Raw genomic sequence first — 19,770 nt, forward strand, 5'->3', positions numbered from 1 at the left:
AAGGTCTGACCTCTTACTGACTGGAGTCTTACTGTGAAAGCATCACACATTGCATTAAGGTCTGACCTCTTACTGACTGGAGTCTTACTGTGAAAGCAACACACATTGCATTAAGGTCTGACCTCTTACTGACTGGAGTCTTACTGTGAAAGCATCACACATTGCATTAAGGTCTGACCTCTTACTGACTGGAGTCTTACTGTGAAAGCAACACACATTGCATTAAGGTCTGACCTCTTACTGACTGGAGTCTTACTGTGAAAGCAACACACATTGCATTAAGGTTTGACCTCTTTTACTGACTGGAGTCTTACTGTGAAAGCAACACACATTGCATTAAGGTCTGACATCTTTTACTGACTGGAGTCTTACTGTGAAAGCATCACACATTGCATTAAGGTTTGACCTGACTGGAGTCTTACTGTGAAAGCTCACACATTGCATTAAGGTCTGACTGACTGAGTCTTACTGTGAAAGCATCACACATTGCATTAAGGTCTGACCTCTTACTGACTGGAGTCTTACTGTGAAAGCAACACACATTGCATTAAGGTCTGACCTCTTACTGACTGGAGTCTTACTGTGAAAGCATCACACATTGCATTAAGGTCTGACCTCTTACTGACTGGAGTCTTACTGTGAAAGCAACACACATTGCATTAAGGTCTGACCTCTTACTGACTGGAGTCTTACTGTGAAAGCAACACACATTGCATTAAGGTCTGACATCTTTTACTGACTGGAGTCTTACTGTGAAAGCAACACACATTACATGAATACCCTTAGAATGATATATGCCCAACTAAATTGAAGTCAGTCAATTCAGGAAGTAAACTGAAATTACAATTCAATATTTAAAAGGAGTCCATCTATTTTTAATGACTTTTTAATAATCTGAAAAGGAGAAGCTGTTTATGTCAGAAGTATTAAACATTTTGGATTTTCAATTCAAATCACTTCCTGAATTGACTGCCTTGAGCCCAACCCTGAAGCAACACGTCCCTTTCTTCTACATAGGAAGTAGATTCAACATGACGTCTCTAGTCATACAGACTGACTGGAAAGTCTGTAATACTGGAAATATACTTCACTACTAACTGAATCAGTCCTGATTCACACACTACCAGGGTTGGGGTCAATACCATTTCACATCAGTCAATATGAAAGGAACGGGGAACATTGGAATCAGAATGTCAGTTTACTTCCTGAATGGAATTCATTTAAATTGAATAAACCCTTACACTGCACACTACTGTAGTGTATACTAACTATCCTCCCTCTGTAGGGTACCATCTCTACTGTAGTGTATACTAACTATCCTCCCTCTAGGGTACCATCTCTACAGTAGTCTATACTAACTATCCTCCCTCTGTAGGGCACCATCTCCACTGTAGTGTATAGTAACTATCCTCCCTATGTAGGGCACCATCTCTACTGTAGTGTATAGTAACTATCCACCCTCTCTCAGGCATCCTGTATGGCACCATGACTCTGGAGCTGGCTGGCCAGATCACCATTGCCTGTGAGAAGACAGGATACAGTGCCCAGCTTGAGTTCAAACTCAAGGTAGGAGGAAATAACTTGTTCTTTAGCCTCAATCATTTGGCTTTTAGTCTTTAATGAACAAAAGCTTCAAACTGCATTAAGCAGTTTTAGTCCTATAAACTCTAATGAAGCTGTAGATGGGAGGGAGGGGGGACAACCCTCATCTTGGAGAGCTACAGGACCCACCTGCAGGCTTTTGCTCCAGCCCCAATGGAGCACAACTGATTCTTCTAATTAGCTGCTCAACAGGACCTTCATTATCTGAATCAGGTGTTTTAAAGTGGGGTTGGAACAAAAGCCTGCATACCCAGTACCTATCCAAGAGGAGGGTTGCCTGACCCACCCCTGTGCTGCATCTTGAACACTAATGTGATGAATCCTCCTTTCTGGAACACTTTATTTTACAGCCTTCTACTTACCAGGTAAAACTTATATAGTACTTGTTGAAGTGGTAGCTTCCTAGAGTAATAGTATAGCTAGATTAGTAGCTATGTACACAGTTGTTTCTTTTAAGATACAAGCATCAATATGTCCCATTTGGTACCAGGAAGTTACCAAGACGGTTGGATTCTCTGAGGTCATTACCAGAAATGATCCATTGGTGCCATGTAACATGGTAACCATGTCTCCACTTTGATGCCATGTAAATACCAGGTAAGAACCAGGTTAAACAGGGCTGTAACATAAAGCGTCACCCTCCCCCTCTCTTTTCAGCCGTTCTTGGGTAACAATGACAGTGTAAACCAGGTCTCTGGAAAGATCAAGCTGGGGAAGGAGGTGCTGGCTACGCTGGAGGGACACTGGGTAAGTTCATTATGTCTCCAACAGAAGGAAAACTGACAAACAGTTTGGGACTAGAAATGCTTATTTTTGTTTTCTGTTGCAAACGTTGGTGCCCTAATGAACACGACCCTACGCTTCTCTTTAATAACCTCTTTGGGCTAGGTGGGGTGCTAGTGACCCACCTCGACAACATCCGGTGAAATTGCAGAGCGCGAAATTCAAAATACAAAAATCGTAATATTAAACATTCATGAAAATACAAGTGTCTCACATTGTTTAACATCTTAACTTCTGGTTAATCCAACTGCTTTGTCAGATTTCAAAAAGCTTTACGGCAAAAGCATACCATGCGATTATCTGAGGACAGCGCCCTGTATACAAAAGCATTTAAAACATTTTCCAAACCAGCGGAGGTGTCACAAAAGTACATTTACATTTACATTTAAATAAATCACTTATCCAGAGCCTTTGAAATTGGTCTTCACCTGTTTGACATCCAGTGGGACAGTCACTTAACAATAGTGCAAAAACTTAGTTTTGTTACTTAACCTATCCTAAATTCACAAAAGAGTCAGGTTTCCGGAAGGTGGTGATTGACTCCGCTATCCTGGCGTCGTGAGGGAGTTTGTTCCACCATTGGGGGCCAGGGCAGCGAACAGTTTTGACTGGGCTGAGCGGGATGCACTTCCTCAGTGGTAGGGAGGCGAGCAGGCCAGAGGTGGATGAACGCAGTGCCCTTTTTGGGTGTAGGGCCTGATCAGAGCCTGGAGGTACTGAGGTGCCGTTCCCCTCACAGCTCCGTAGGCAAGCACCATGGTCTTGTAGCGGATGCGAGCTTCAACTGGAAGCCAGTGGAGAGAACGGAGGAGCGGGGTGACGTGAGAGAACTTGGGAAGGTTGAACACCAGACGGGCTGCGGCGTTCTGGATGAGTTGAAGGGGTTTAATGGCACAGGCAGGAGCCCAGCCAACAGCGAGTTGCAGTAATCCAGACGGGAGATGACAAGTGCCTGGATTAGGACCTGCGCCGCTTCCTGTGTGAGGCAGGGTCTAACTCTGCGGATGTTGTAGAGCATGAACCTACAGGAAACCGCCTTGATGTTAAGAATGTTGACAGGGTGTTGTCCAGGATCACGCCAAGGTTCTTGGCGCTCTGGGAGGAGGACACAATGGAGTTGTCAACCGTGATGGCGAATCATGGAACGGGCAGTCCTTCCCCGGGAGGAAGAGCAGCTCCGTCTTGCCGAGGTTCAGCTTGAGGTGGTGATCCGTCATCCACACTGATATGTCTGCCAGACATGCAGAGATGCGATTACCTGGTCATCAGAAGGGGGAAAGGAGAAGATTAATTGTGTGTTCTGCATAGCAATGATAAGAGAGACCATGTGAGGTTATGACAGAGCCAAGTGACTTGGTGTATAGCGAGAATAGGAGAGGGCCAAGAACAGAGCCCTGGGGACACCAGTGGTGAGAGCGCGTGGTGAGGAGACAGATTCTCGCCACGCCACCTGGTTGGAACCTGTCAGGTAGGACGCAATCCAAGCGTGGGCCGCGCCGGAGATGCCCAACTCGGAGAGGGTGGAGAGGAGGATCTGATGGTTCACAGTATCGAAGGCAGCCGATAGATCTAGAAGGATGAGAGCAGAGGAGAGAGAGTTAGTTTGTCGGAGCGCCTCCGTGATACAGAGGAGAGCAGTCTCAGTTGAATGACTAGTCTTGAAACCTGACTGATTTGGATCAAGAAGGTCATTCAGAGAGATAGCGGGAGAGCTGAGCTGGCCAAGGACAGCACGTTCAAGAGTTTTGGAGAGAAAAGAAAGAAGGGATACTGGTCTGTAATTGTTGACATCGGAGGGATCGAGTGTAGGTTTTTCAGAAGGGGTGCAACTCTCGCTCTCTTGAAGACGGAAGGGACGTAGCCAACAGTCAGGGATGAGTTGATGAGCGAGGTGAGGTCATGGTGAGAAGGTCTCCGGAAATGGTCTGGAGAAGAGAGGAGGGGATAGGGTCAAAGGTTGTTGGGCTGTTCAGACGCAAGATTTCATCTGGAGAGAGAGGGGAGAAAGAGGTCAGAGCACAGGGTAGGGCAGTGTGAGCAGAACCAGCAGTGTCGTTTGACTTAGCAAACGAGGATCGGATGTCGTCGACCTTCTTTTCAAAATGGTTGACAGAAGTCATCTGCAGAGAGGGAGGAGGGGGGAGGGGGCGGAGGATTCAGGAGAGAGGAGAAGGTGGCAAAGAGCTTCCTAGGGTTAGAGGCAGCAGCTTGGAATTTAGCGTGGTAGAAAGTGGCTTTAGCAGCAGAGACAGAGGAGGAAAATGTGAGAGGAGGGAGTGAAAGGATGCCAGGTCCGCAGGGAGGCGAGTTTTCCTCCATTTCCGCTCGGCTGCCCGGAGCCCTGTTCTGTGAGCTTTGAGTCATCGAGCCACGGAGCGGGAGGGGAGGACCGAGCAGGCCTGGAGGATAGGGGACATAGAGAGTCAAGGGATGCAGAGAGGGAGGAGAGGAGGGTTGAGGAGGCAGAATCAGGAGATAGGTGGGAGAAGGTTTGAGCGGAGGGAAGAGATGATAGGATGGAAGAGGAGAGATATCAGAAGAGCTGGTTGGGACGTTTGTCAGTAGGGGCAGTGTGGGAGGTGTTGGATGAGAGCAGAGGGAAAAGGATACAAGGCAGTGGTCGGAGACTTGGAGGGGAGTTGCAATGAGGTTAGTGGAAGAACAGCATCTAGTAAAGATGAGGTCGAGCGTATTGCCTGCCTTGTGAGTCAAGGTGACAGGCTGGTCAAAAGAGGAGAGGAGTGGAAAGAAGGAGGCAGAGAGGAAAGAGTCAAAGGTAGACGTGGGGAGGTTAAAGTAATGAACTGTGAGAGGTGAGCCGTCCTCAGGAAAGGAGCTTATCAAGGCATCAAGCTCATTGATGAACTCTCCGAGGGAACCTGGAGGGCGATAAATGATAAGGATGTTAGCTTGAAAGGGCTAGTAACTGTGACAGCATGGAATTCAAAGGAGGCGATAGACAGATGGGTAAGGGGAGAAAGAGAGAATGACCACTTGGGAGAGATGAGGATCCCGGTGCCACCACCCCGCTGACCAGACGCTCTCGGGGTGTGCAGACACGTGGGCGGACAAGAGAGAGCAGTAGGAGTAGCAGTGTTGTCTGTGGTGATCCATGTTTCCGTCAGGGCCAAGAAGTCGAGGGACTGGAGGGAGGCATAGGCTGAGATGAACTCTGCCTTGTTGACCGCAGATTGGCAGTTCCAGAGGCTACAGACCTGAACTCCACGTGGGTCAGCCAGGGACCACAAAGAGGGTGACAGACACGCGGTGAGGAGCGTTTGATGGTCTGTGCAGAGAGGAGAGAACAGGGATAAACCGACACATAGTTGACAGGCTACAGAAGAGACTACGCTAATGCAAAGGAGATTGAATGACAAGTGGACTACAGACTGAATGTTCAGAAAGTTAAATAGAAAGTTAAATAGAGATAAAATAAATCACTTGCCTTTGAAGGTCTTCCTCTGTTTGCAATCCGAAGGGTCCCAGTTACACAACAAATGGTTGTTTTGTTCGACAAAGTCCTTTAAATCACAAAAAAGTCAGTTTAGTTGGCGTTTGATTCAGTAATCCACCCGACTGAACATGCACAATGGAAACCCAAAAGTTAACAATAAACTTTGTCCAAACAAGTCAAACAACGTTTCAAATCAATCCTCAGGTTCCCTGATATGTAAAGAAACGATAACATTTAAGATGCAATGTAGTATGTTCAAACCAGATCAATAACAGTGCTCAACCTCATCCACGCCCCACAAGACTACAGTCCAAATGAGAGCCACCTTGAAAAACTTAAATTACTAACTCATTTTTCAAAAACAAGCCTGAAACCCTTTCTAAAGACTGTTGACATCTAGTGGAAGCCATAGGAACTGCAATCTGGGAGGAATTCCTTTGAATGTCCCATAGACAATCATTTGAATGGGTGGTGACCTAAAAAAAGAAATGTGGATTCTCCTCGTGTTTTCACCTGTCCATATCAGTTCTGTTATATCACAGACATTATTTTAACAGTCTTTGAAACTTTAGAGTGTTTTCTATCAAATGCTACCAGCTATGCATATCCTAGCTTCTGGGCCTGAGTAACAGGCAGTTTACTTTGGGCACGTCTGTCATCCGAACTTCCGAATACTGCCCCCTAGCCCACATGCGTTGAATTAGTTTTTAAAGCTTCACTGGAAAGTTATTTTCCACCCCAAAGGTCAAACTGAGACTGTTGTTTGTCATGACAGGCTGCACCCAGTATTCATAATATCTGTTAGTTTGTCAGGGTGACAGGGCTGCATAGCCAGTATATCATTATCTGTTAGTTTGTCATGGTGACAGGCTGCGTACACAGTATATCATAATATCAGTTAGTTTGTCATGGTGACAGGCTGCATACACAGTATATCAGAATATCTGTTAGTTTGTCATGGTGACAGGCTGCGTACACAGTATATCATAATATCTGTTAGTTTGTCAGGGTGACAGGCTGCGTGTATATCATAATATCTGTTAGTTTGTCATGGTGACAGGCTGCATACACAGTATATCATAATATCTGTTAGTTTGTCATGGTGACAGGCTGCGTACACAGTATATCATAATCAATATCAATTAATCAATTAATGCTTTTGTTATTTGGGTTTCTGCTGGATCCAGCTGGCTTTTACTGTGTTCTCAAGCTGGGCCTCAGACAGACAGACAGACAGACAGACTTCACAAACGGACAGACGACAGGCAAACGGACTGGTGACAGGACAAACGGACTGACCGACAGCCCACAGACTGACACAGCCAGACACAGACTGACAGACAGCCAGACACAGACTGACAGACAGCCAGACACAGACTGACAGACAGCCAGACACAGACTGACAGACAGCCAGACACAGACTGACAGACAGCCAGACACAGACTGACAGACAGCCAGACACAGACTGACAGACAGCCAGACACAGACTGACAGACAGCCAGACACAGACTGACAGACAGCCAGACACAGACTGACAGACAGCCAGACACAGACTGACAGACAGCCAGACACAGACTGACAGACAGCCAGACACAGACTGACAGACAGCCAGACACAGACTGACAGACAGCCAGACACAGACTGACAGACAGCCAGACACAGACTGACAGACAGCCAGACACAGACTGACAGACAGCCAGACACAGACTGACAGACAGCCAGACACAGACTGACAGACAGCCAGACACAGACTGACAGACAGCCAGACACAGACTGACAGACAGCCAGACACAGACTGACAGACAGCCAGACACAGACTGACAGACAGCCAGACACAGACTGACAGACAGCCAGACACAGACTGACAGACAGCCAGACACAGACAGACAGCCAGACACAGACTGACAGACAGCCAGACACAGACTGACAGACAGCCAGACACAGACTGACAGACAGACAGACACAGACTGACAGACAGACTGACAGACAGACAGACACAGACTGACAGACAGACAGACAGACACAGACTGACAGACAGACAGACACAGACAGACTGACAGACAGCCAGACACAGACTGACTGACAGACAACCAGACACAGACTGACAGACAGATAAATGGGTCAATGTTACAACCAACCACTCCTCTGCATAACTATCATCTCAGTCATTCTATCTCACACCTTCCCCTGGCTTTCTGGGTAATTACCCCGGTCGGTTCCGTGTGTGTCATGCGCATTCCTTGTCCGTGCGTGTGTGTGTGTGTTAGCCATGTCCTCAGATCGGTCAATGCAGCTCTCATCAGCCTGTTTAGGAGGACTGTCTGAGTTGGCTCAGCAGTCAGATTAGCTGTACCTAAACATCACTACCACTGCCTCCATCCCATAAAGGCACCCTATTCCCCATATAGTTCACTACTTTTGACCAGGGCACATAGCCAGGTTGTTCCATCCCATAAAGGCACCCTATTCCCCCTATAGTTCACTACTTTTGACCAGGGCACATAGCCAGGTTGTTCCATCCCATAAAGGCACCCTATTCCCCCTATAGTTCACTACTTTTGACAGGGCACATAGCCAGGTTGTTCCATTTCATAAAGGCACCCTATTCCCCATATAGTTCACTACTTTTGACCAGGGCACATAGCCAGGTTGTTCCATCCCATAAAGGCACCCTATTCCCCATATAGTTCACTACTTTTGACCAGGGCACTTTCCAGGTTGTTCCATTTCATAAAGGCACCCTATTCCCCTCATAGTTCATTCCTTTTGACCAGGGCACATAGCCAGGTTGTTCCATCCCATAAAGGCACCCTATTCCCCATATAGTTCACTACTTTTGACCAGGGCACATAGCCAGGTTGTTTTGGGAAGTCAGGGTGATGGAGCACTTTGTGTCTAATAAGAAGCAGTGGTTGTTGGCAGATAATAGGATGTTAGACAATTTGGTGAGTGATTGAACGTTTGTCTGCTTGGTGTGTAGATGTTTTTGTATTTCTCTGTGTGTGTTCATCATTTAATGTTTTTTCCCTGAAGGTGTGTTTGTGGGGGGGGGCTCTTTTAACTGGGTCTTCCTGTGTGTGTGGCTCCTCCAGGACAGTGAAATCTTCATCAACGATCCCGGGTGGTGGATCGTTTTGGAACCCCACTGCAGAGCTCGTCCAGGCTGACACGCTGCACCGTGCCTCCTGAGGACCAGGGAGACTATGAGTCTGAGAGGTATGAAGTGTTGTAACTTTCATGTGTTACAGAGTTCATGTTTAAGTTGGCTCATTGATCTGTATCTGGAGATATTTCCCCTGCAGTTGTTTGCATATGTAATTTCCCTGGTTTGAATTGAATTACGCTTTTTGACTGCAAGTTCCAGAATGCTTTGCGAGAGGAATGAGAGAGATAACGCCCCTCATGTGCAGGTGCTTAGTGATTGTGGCTGATCTTCAGACAGCATCTTACCTGCATTGCTCTGTACCCAAACAAAGGTTTTAAATCTAATTGAACAAGTATTCTTACTAAAAGAAGCTCTTTATTCAAACCCGACGTCCCAGTCATTACTTTGATTAGACTCTTTTCTTTCAGTCCTCTTTATTCCCCCTCTCTCCCCTCATCATCTCATTCCTTTCCCTCGTTGGCTCTTTATTCCCCCTCTCTCCCCTCATCATCTCATTCCTTTCCCTCGTTGGCTCTTTATTCCCCCTCTCTCCCCTCATCATCTCATTCCTTTCCCTCGTTGGCTCTTTATTCCCCCTCTCTCCCTCATCATCTCATTCCTTTCCCTCGTTGGCTCTTTATTCCCCCTCTCTCCCCTCATCATCTCATTCCTTTCCCTCGTTGGCTCTTTATTCCCCCTCTCTCCCTCATCATCTCATTCCTTTCCCTCGTTGGCTCTTTATTCCCCCTCTCTCCCCTCATCATCTCATTCCTTTCCCTCGTTGGCTCTTTATTCCCCCTCTCTCCCCTCATCATCTCATTCCTTTCCCTCGTTGGCTCTTTATTCCCCCTCTCTCCCCTCATCATCTCATTCCTTTCCCTCGTTGGCTCTTTATTCCCCCTCTCTCCCTTCATCATCTCATTCCTCCTGTCCTCTATTCACCATCTCATTCCTTCTATATATATATATATTATATATATATATATTTCTATATATATATATATTTCTATATATATATATTTCTATATATATATATATATATCTATATATCTATATCTCTCTATATATCTATATCTCTCTATATATCTATATCTCTCTATATATCTATATCTCTCTCTATATATATATATATATATCTCTCTAAATAAAAATATCTTCCTCTCTCTCTATCTCCCCCACTCTCTCTCCCTCTCCCTATGTCTCTCCCTCCGTCCTCCCAGGTTATGGCAGCATGTAACGAGGGCCATCAACAACAAGGACCAGACAGAGGCCACCAATGAGAAGTTTATCCTGGAGGAGGCTCAGAGGAAGTCAACCCGCGAGCGCAAGGCCAAGTGTGAGGACTGGGCGCCCGGGCTCTTTGAACAGGACCCCGTCACCGGAGAGTGGCATTACAGATATGCCGAGTGAGTTTTTTATCTCCAATTCACGCACTCTATTCCCCATAGGGCTCTGGTCTAAAGTAGTGCACTATATAGGGAATAGGGTGCCATTTGGTACGTGACCCATTAGTTGAAGTTGAGTAGAAGTTACAGTTCAAGGATCAGCTTATCTCCCTCATATTTGTATGTTAGCCATGAGTGGGTGAAATGTGAGACTGACCTTCGATGCCTGTCTGTGGTCAAATGCATCTTACTCCCATGTTGATATATTGAAGGAGAGGAGCCATCTAGTGGATGTTATGTAACTAAATTCTCTATTGACAGGCAGAGCCAGGAATAACTTGAGGTTATTTTTAACGTTTATAGAGATGTTCGACTGTATTAGTTTATCAATGCTTCCATTACTATGACGACCAAGAAGTAGCATCAAAACCTTATATGTGAAGTCTCTGCATCTGAACTGACCCCAGAGCTGATCAACAGGAGGATTGTGACACCTAATGGATGGACCTGGTGTTACAACAACATGTTGGTATAACATTACCAACAGACTGTAATATCTGCTTATGTAATGTTCTCAGTCTCTCTCTCTGTGTGTGTGTGTGTGTGTGTGTGTGTGTGTGTGTGTGTGTGTGTGTGTGTGTGTGTGTGTGTGTGTGTGTGTGTGTGTGTGTGTGTGTGTGTGTGTGTGTGTGTGTGTGTGTGTGTGTGTGTGTGTGTGTGTGTGTGTGTCCGCAGCACCCGGCCGTGGGATCCGCTGAATGATATGATTCAGTTTGAGAAAGACGGCTGGATCCAGACTAAAGTGCGGCACCGCACCCCTATGGTACGTTCTGCCAGTGTAATTAGTCTCAGTAACCAGGGCCCCAGGAGGGATGGCAATTGCAAGTGCCAGGTAGGTTGGCCAACCGAACAGCGCTCCCTGAGTTGTTTTTATACTTCTTGATTTTTTTTTATTCCACCTCCTCCACTTCAGTTTGTCACCAGCCACCACTGCAGCTTGCTCTAAAAGTCTTCTCCAGCTCCATTCACAACCATCGCCTGTGGCTGCTTGTGTTCCGTGTGGGCCACGCCGCCCCGCCTGTTGTCTCGTACAGCCATTTTGTTTTGACTGTTTCCCCACCACCTACCGCCATGTTGGATAATTCTGTTTTCGTTTTTAAGAAGGCTGGTTGTTGATGTCTCTGAGCGCTTTAAGTGCTTTAATAGGTGCTTGGTTGGTTAGTTCATTTGGTTGGTTAGTTCATTTGGTTGGTTAGTTCATTTGGTTGGTTAGTTCATTTGAGTTGCAACTGACTGTGTTGTTGGTTGTTTTTGGAGTTTCACTGGATGTGGCCGATTGGCTCGCATGCCTCATTTTGCTGTGCTACTGATTAGCATGTGATGCAAGTGTTATTGTGCGTGCGTGCCTGTGCGTGTGTGTGTGTGTGTGTGCGCGCGTGTGTGCATGCGCGTGTTTGTGTCTGTGTTATGTTCCTAATTGCAGCTATTTACGTAGTTTCTGTGTGTTTGTTCGTAGGTGTACAAGCGTGTGTGTGCGGTGCGTGAGTGTTTTTGTGTAGGTATCTTTGGTTTTGTCGTCTTCTCTGTGGTGTTTGTGTTGATTTGGTGGCTGGTGTGTGTGGCTCTGTGTTGATGTGTGTGTCCTTGGTGTGTGTAGGTAACAGGGACCAAAAGAAAGCACAAGCACAGTGACAAGCCCAAGAAACCTGAGAGTGGCTGCTCCTCCCCAGAACCTGACCGCCAGGACTCCTCCGGCAGCGAGCGTATGTCTCACACACACACACACATACCAACAATATTACAATACCACTCACATTAATATACATACAATCCCAATGCTGCAACACAACGACCCACCCCTCATACACCCCCACCCACACACATACACCCCCCACACACACTCATATACCCCCACACACACTCATATACCCCTCACACATACACTCATACACCCCCACGCACATACACTCCCCCACATATACACACTCATACACCCCCCACATATACACACTCATACACCCCCCACATATACACACTCATACACCCCCCACACATACACACTCATACACCCCCCACACATACACACTCATACACCCCCCACACATACACACTCATACACCCCCCCACACACATACACACTCATACACCCCCCACATATACACACTCATACACCCCCCCACACACATACACACTCACCCCCCTACATATACACTCATACACCCCCCCACACACATACACACTCACCCCCCCCCCCCCACATATACAATCATACACCCCCCCACATATACACACTCATACACCCCCACACACATACACACTCATACATCCCCCCACATATACACTCATACACCCTCCCACACACATACACACTCATACCCCCCGCACATACACACTCATACGCCCCCCACACATATATACACTCATACCCCCCCCCCACACACACACACACATATATACTCATACACCCCCCCACACACATACACACTCATACATCCCCCACATATACACACTCATACACCCCCCACACATATACACACTCATACACCCCCCACACATATACACATTCATACACCCCCCACACATATACACACTCATACACCCCCACACACATACACACTCATACACCCCCCACATATACACACTCATACACGCCCCCACACACATACACACTCATACACCCCCCACACATATACACACTCATACACCCCCCCACACACATACACACTCATACACCCCCTACATATACACTCATACACCCACATACAATCATACACCTCCCCACATACACACACTCACCCCCCCCCCCACACACATACACACTCATACACCCCCACACACATATACACTCATACATCCCCCACATATACACACTCATACACCCCCCACACACACACACATATATACTCATACACCCCCAGACACATATACACTCATACACCCCCCACACATATACACACTCATACACCCCCCACACACATACACACTCATACACCCCCCTACATATACACTCATACACCCACATACAATCATACACCTCCCCACATATACACACTCGTACACCCCCCACATATACACACTCATACACCCCCCACATATACACACTCATACACCCCCCCACACACATACACACTCATACACCCCCCACACACATACACACTCATACACCCCCCTACATATACACTCATACACCCCCCCCCACATATACACACTCATACACCCCCCACACACACATACACATATACACTCATACACCCCCCCCCACACATACACACTCATACACCCCCCATATACACACATATACACACTCATACACCCCCCACACATACACACTCATACACCCCCCACACACATACACACTCATACACCCCCCCCACATATACAATCATACACCCCCCACATATACACACTCATACACCCCCCACACACACACATACACACTCATACACCCCCCCACATATACACACTCATACACCCCCACACATACACACTCATACACCCCCCACACACATACACACTCATACACCCCCTCACATATACAATCATACACCCCCCACATATACACACTCATACACCCCCCCACACACATATACACTCATACACCCCCCCACACACATACACACTCATACACCCCCCACACACATACACACTCATACACCCCCCACATACACACTCATACCCCCCCACACATAGACACTCATACACCCCCCACAGACACTTATACACACTCATACCCCCCCACACATAGACACTCATACACCCCCCCGCATACACATATACACTCATACACCCCCCACATATACACACTCATACACCCCCCCACACATATACGCACTCATACACCCCCCCCCACACACACACACATATATACTCATACACCCCCCAGACACATCTACACACTCATACACCCCCCACACACATACACACTCATACACCCCCCTACATATATACTCATACACAATCATACACCCAATACATATACACACTCATACGCCCCAACAGCACAATGGTGTGGGTGTACCCCAACAGCACAATGGTGTGGGCGTATACCAGTCATAAAAAATAGTCAATAGAGAGAGTAGACCGCTGATTGGCCAGCTCATCCCCCTCAGGAGTATGACATCATACTCTGAGGAAATGACAAGCAATATCAAGTCTGTTTGAGATGCAAGTTGGAGGTATTCAGTGTTTTTTTCCCTCCAATACGACTATAGGACGAGTCAACAATATTATTTGGGTGTAAGTTAACATAAAATGTACTTTTAAAAGTGACATTTTCACTGGACATTTACTTTAACATTTGTTATTAACTCTTTGTTACAGCTGATTGTTGCTGTTTGTGCATTTCAGGACTCAAAAGCAAGCACAGTAGCCGGTTAAGGAAAAAGGGCCCAGACCTTAGTGAACTTCAAAGTGCCATTGATTCTATAAAGAAGACACAGGAGAACATTTACAAGTGAGGGTCGTTCAAACATGTGTGTGTGCGTGTGGTCTTTGAGTGAGTGAGGATTCAATTGTTCCCAACTTATGCATTGTGAGTTTGTGGTTGTGCATATAATTCCTGTGACTGAGCCCTCACTGACTCTGTCTGCGTGTGTGTGCGCCTACATCTCCAGGAGCATCGGTGTGCTGCGCTCCCGAACGACAGCGGGCCAGGCGGCAGCAGAGGGCGGATTCCTGCAGCAGCGCGACTACGCCATCATCATCCTCCTCATCCTCCTTCAGGTCTTCATCAACTTCCTGTTTAAGTAGCAGCCGACAGACTGACAGAGAGCGAGACAGATGGAGTTAGAGAGAGAGACCGATGGAGAGAGAGAGAGACAGGACTGATGGGGGGTTTGTCCAGGCTAAGGAAGAGAAACAGTCTGGAAGTGAATGAACTTCAAGAGCACCCAGTAGCTCTGCCTCAACCCTCTCTCTCTCTCTCTCTCTACTGAGTTGACCCTGCTCCACTGTCCTCAGACGGGCCACCATTGTCACACACACGTCTTCAAAGCAAGCATTCCTGAAAGAGGCTCCTCAAAAAAAACTGAAATAGTTTTTAATTTCTATTTATTTGTACCTGTTTAAAGATCCATGTATTTTTAAAGGGGGAGTGGCCCCGGCCAGGACTGAAGGGAAGTTGAGGTCAGCGTTCGGCCTTAGCCGGCGTCATGATGTCGTCAACTGGGCCTTGGAGAAGACATTGACATCTGGCGGCCATTTTTAATTTTGCTAACGGACACCGCTCCTTGCATTTCACATTGCCCCCATTTCACCCGCCTCCCCAACTACAGGGAACATTTTACACTGAGACTTTTGAAGAAAAATTACTTTCATTCAAAAAAATTTTTAAAGAATGTTCATTTGTTTTGTTTGTTTGGTGTGTCCTTTGTGAGTAGAACCTCTAGTTAAAAAATATACGAGAAGGGAGAAGAACAGATTTAAGCGGTCCAATATATGTGACGTTCCTTTGAAGCTTTGACAAGGCTCGAGTTCCCTAGCTTGACGGGGAATCGGCAAACAAAAGAAAAAGAAGGTAATTGTAATCAATCGATTTGAATCGTTCCACTCAAATTTGTAGACAAGGTCAATTGTATAAACTAGATGCTTGACATGAATTGTTGCTGTGTGGTTAACATGTACGGTAGGATGAATGTTCAGCTGATCCCTTTCCACGATAGTGTGTAAACATCACGATGACACCTAGTAGACAGTAGAGTCCCCAGGCTGTTCATAGACTTTTGTACATAGTAACTCAACATTGTCAGCCAGTCAGAAATCAACTAGATGTAGTGAAAATCTGCCAGATGCAGTGTTTCAGGTCTAGTATAGGCCGTCAGTCCACTTCCTGTGTACATAGCTAACGGACTGACTCACTCATAGCAGTTGTGTTCTTTCCTAAAGAGACGTTCTTTCACACAGACAAGACCCTCTGTGGAACAAGCCAGTCTGGCATTATCAATACCCCATTACCTCGGTGTCTTTGTGGGCTGCCCACTCTGTGTGTGTCTGTGGTCATCGCCTCGTCACTGTCGTTCACTCATCCAAACCAGACGTTTAGAATGTGGTCACAAGAAAATAACACCCGTGCCTTCTAGAGTGGGGGTTTGGGGGTGGGGCTAATGGGGGGATAGGGATTGAGAGGGGTGGGGCTGAGAGTTTGGGGGTGGGTGGAAGTTTGAGGCTAATGGGGGGTTAGAGGTGGGACTGGGGTTTTGGGGGGCGCTAACGGAGGTTAAGGATGGGGTGAGGATAGGGGTTTGGTGGGTGGATGGATATTTGGGGCTAACGGGGGGGGGTAGTGATTGGGAGGGGTGGGGACAGTGAGAGAGTAGGTAGGGGTACAGTAGAAGTGTAAGGGCGAGCAATAGCCAGTGTTTTGGAGTGGTCGTGCCATATCAAGCCTTAGAGAAGAGTCCTGCTTGGCCCCTCCCAGCGTTGCTGTGGTTACGCTGCCTTGGGAATTCTGGAAGCTGATTCCTGCCACTTGGAGAGAGGAGGTTATCTCTCCAAATCATCTCTCCATATTTCCTCTTTCTTTCTTTCTTTCTCTCCCTCTCTCTCTCTTCACAAGGCACCAAAACCAGGGGAACAACATGGCTCCTCTTCCTTGTCATTGTTCATTGTGTTGCATTATAATGAAAATCACTTTCTGTTTTTTGTTTTCTATGTGGCACATTTTTTCTTGCTCCATTGTTTTATTTCCCCTCACTTTTCAGTGTTGATTTATACAGACGATACCGCTGATATGATTCTGTTCCATGTCGTTTTGCGGTCACCCCTCGATGACTTGAGTTCATTGTCAAATGACCTTTTTTGCATCCCAAATGGCACCCTATTCCAAAAATAGTGTCCTACTTTTGACCAGAGCCCTAAAATACATGTAGTGTACCATATAGAGAATAGGGTGCTATTTGGGACCTACCCCTGGACTCTCTGTATCCGAACACCCCTGGTCTCTCTGTTCCAGGACACCCCTCGTCTCTCTGTACCAGGACATCCTTGGTCTCTCTGTACCAGGATACCGCTGGTCTCTCTGTACCAGGACACCCCTGGTCTCTCTGTACCAGGACACCCCTGGTCTCTCTGTACCAGGACACCCCTGGTCTCTCTGTACCAGGACATCCCTGGTCTCTCTGTACCAGGACACCGCTGGTCTCTCTGTACCAGGACACCCCTGGTCTCTCTGTACCAGGACATCCCTGGTCTCTCTGTACCAGGACACCCCTGGTCTCTCTGTACCAGGACACCGCTGGTCTCTCTGTACCAGGACACCCCTGGTCTCTCTGTACCAGGACACCCCTGGTCTCTCTGTACCAGGACACCCCTGGTCTCTCTGTACCAGGACACCCCTGGTCTCTCTGTACCAGGACACCCCTGGTCTCTCTGTACCAGGACACCCCTGGTCTCTCTGTACCAGGACATCCCTGGTCTCTCTGTACCAGGACACCCCTGGTCTCTCTGTACCAGGACATCCCTGGTCTCTCTGGTATGTATTTGTATGACAATAACACCTTCCTGAAAGTTATGTTGCCACATCCCCAAATAAAATCAAAATGACGTCTTTATTGTCTTGTCTGTATGGGGCCAATCAACTATATAACCTCTGGTCAGTGAACTATGTTGCCGGTCAGCTATAAAGACACACTTTGGTGAACTCATTTGAGGGATGATATGTTTAAGCAATAAGGCACGGGGTGTGATGTATATGGCCAAAGTAACACAGCAAAGGGCTGTTCTTAAGCACAACGCAACACAGAGTGCCTGGATTCAGCCCTTAGCCCTGGTATGTTAGCCATATACCACAAACCCCCAAAGTACCTTATTGCTATTAAAAACTGGTTACCAATGTAATTAGAGCAGTAAATAAATGTTTTTTTAATACTCTTGGTATATGGTCTGATATACCACGGCTATCAGCCAATCAGCATTCAGGGCTCGAACCACCCAGTTTATAATCTGTAATAGACCATGTACTGTAGTCTGTGAACCTGTGAACTAGTGTTGTGGTAACAGATCCCAACAGGGACAAAACATAATGACCTATTACAACTCTAGGATCGCTGTTGGACAAAGGGTGGGAGGGAGGATGACTGAGATAATGATCGTGAGAACAGAAGATGTATTTAGGGTTTTTATTACTGTGTTTGTTCTGCTTCTGTGTCCTTGCTGTATTATTTTCGCCTGGAAGCCAAATGGGGTATCCATCCGCCAAATGGGGTATCCATCCGCCAAATGGGGTATCCATCCGCCAAATGGGGTATCCATCCGCCAGCCAAATGGGATATCCATTCGCCAAATGGGATATCCATCCGCCAAATGGGATATCCATCCGCCAAATGGGGTATCCATCCGCCAGCCAAATGGGGTATCCATCCGCCAGCCAAATGGGGTATCCATCCGCCAGCCAAATGGGGTATCCATCTGCCAAATGGGGTATCCATCCGCCAAATGGGGTATCCATCCACCAAATGGGATATATCCATCCTCTGTAGACAGGAGTTCTGTGGAAACTGCTAGAACACCTTTCTGGATATCCATGTAACAGATGGCTGTCGTCACTAGAGGGCACAGTTGAAACTGCTCAGACCATTGGCATTGCCTGGCATAACCCACCTCTAGACATGTATTCATCATTGCGTTTGCCTGAGATGATTATAGGTCAGACACAACAACTATTCACTCAGGTCCAAGTGTATTCATGTGTATTTAACCTTCATTTGATCAGAGTCATACTGAGACCATGGTCTCTTTTACAGATAAGACCTGAATTACAGAAAATACACACATCAATATAAATACAAAAGGCAGTTGTAAAAACATCATGGTAATAAAAAACAAACCGTTATAAGATCCTTTGAAGTGCATATCAACACGTGTAGTAGCAGGTACTTCCTTTAACCTGCTTTGGGTGCCAGATGGGAAGGGTTGCACTTTTGGGACTATTCCATTGGTTCTGTTGCACCAGACAAGCTCAATGAAGTGCAACTTAAGTATATGAAAGATAAGAAATATATTTAAACTTTGGTCTGTACACACACAGTCCCCATCTAGCATAAAGTTAAGAGGCCGGTGGCTAGCTCCCATTCCAGCATCTGGCTGGCCATGTCCCAATAAAATACACTAGCTTCCTGTCTTCATTTTCATCTTTCCTTCACAAACACTAATAACTTGACCTGTCAGGTGCCAGCACTATGGTGAAACCCCAAAGAGACCCCTCACCTCTCGGCTGTGGTGAAGACAAGGACACCAGAAAAGGAAGCCACTTCAGGAGTATTAGGACCAGGGGTGACCCGACATTCAGGGCAGGTGGGCTTTTTGAGCCCCACCTGTTGAGCTACAAATTATTATTTTGTTGTGCCTGTTTTGCATGTTATTTTCACATTAATTCATGTCACATATCAGTTTGCAAACCATGTAAA

General features: G+C 46.7%; 1 protein-coding gene across 1 annotated transcript in view; it reads left to right on the plus strand.

Annotated features, from left to right (window-relative positions):
- osbpl8 (oxysterol binding protein-like 8) overlaps positions 1–16,493 on the plus strand; it is a 96,158-nt gene extending 79,665 nt beyond the window's left edge. Inside the window, 10 exon segments of the mRNA XM_046296849.1 lie at positions 1,469–1,566; positions 2,260–2,349; positions 8,932–8,963; positions 8,965–8,994; positions 8,996–9,055; positions 10,205–10,390; positions 11,105–11,192; positions 12,027–12,132; positions 14,717–14,822; positions 14,983–16,493. Coding sequence (XP_046152805.1) covers positions 1,469–1,566; positions 2,260–2,349; positions 8,932–8,963; positions 8,965–8,994; positions 8,996–9,055; positions 10,205–10,390; positions 11,105–11,192; positions 12,027–12,132; positions 14,717–14,822; positions 14,983–15,118 — 932 coding nt within the window. The 3' untranslated portion in view covers positions 15,119–16,493.
- Positions 16,494–19,770: the final 3,277 nt, after the last annotated feature.

This window comes from Oncorhynchus gorbuscha, linkage group LG14, assembly GCF_021184085.1.
Source record: "Oncorhynchus gorbuscha isolate QuinsamMale2020 ecotype Even-year linkage group LG14, OgorEven_v1.0, whole genome shotgun sequence".
NCBI classification, from domain to species: domain Eukaryota; kingdom Metazoa; phylum Chordata; class Actinopteri; order Salmoniformes; family Salmonidae; genus Oncorhynchus; species Oncorhynchus gorbuscha.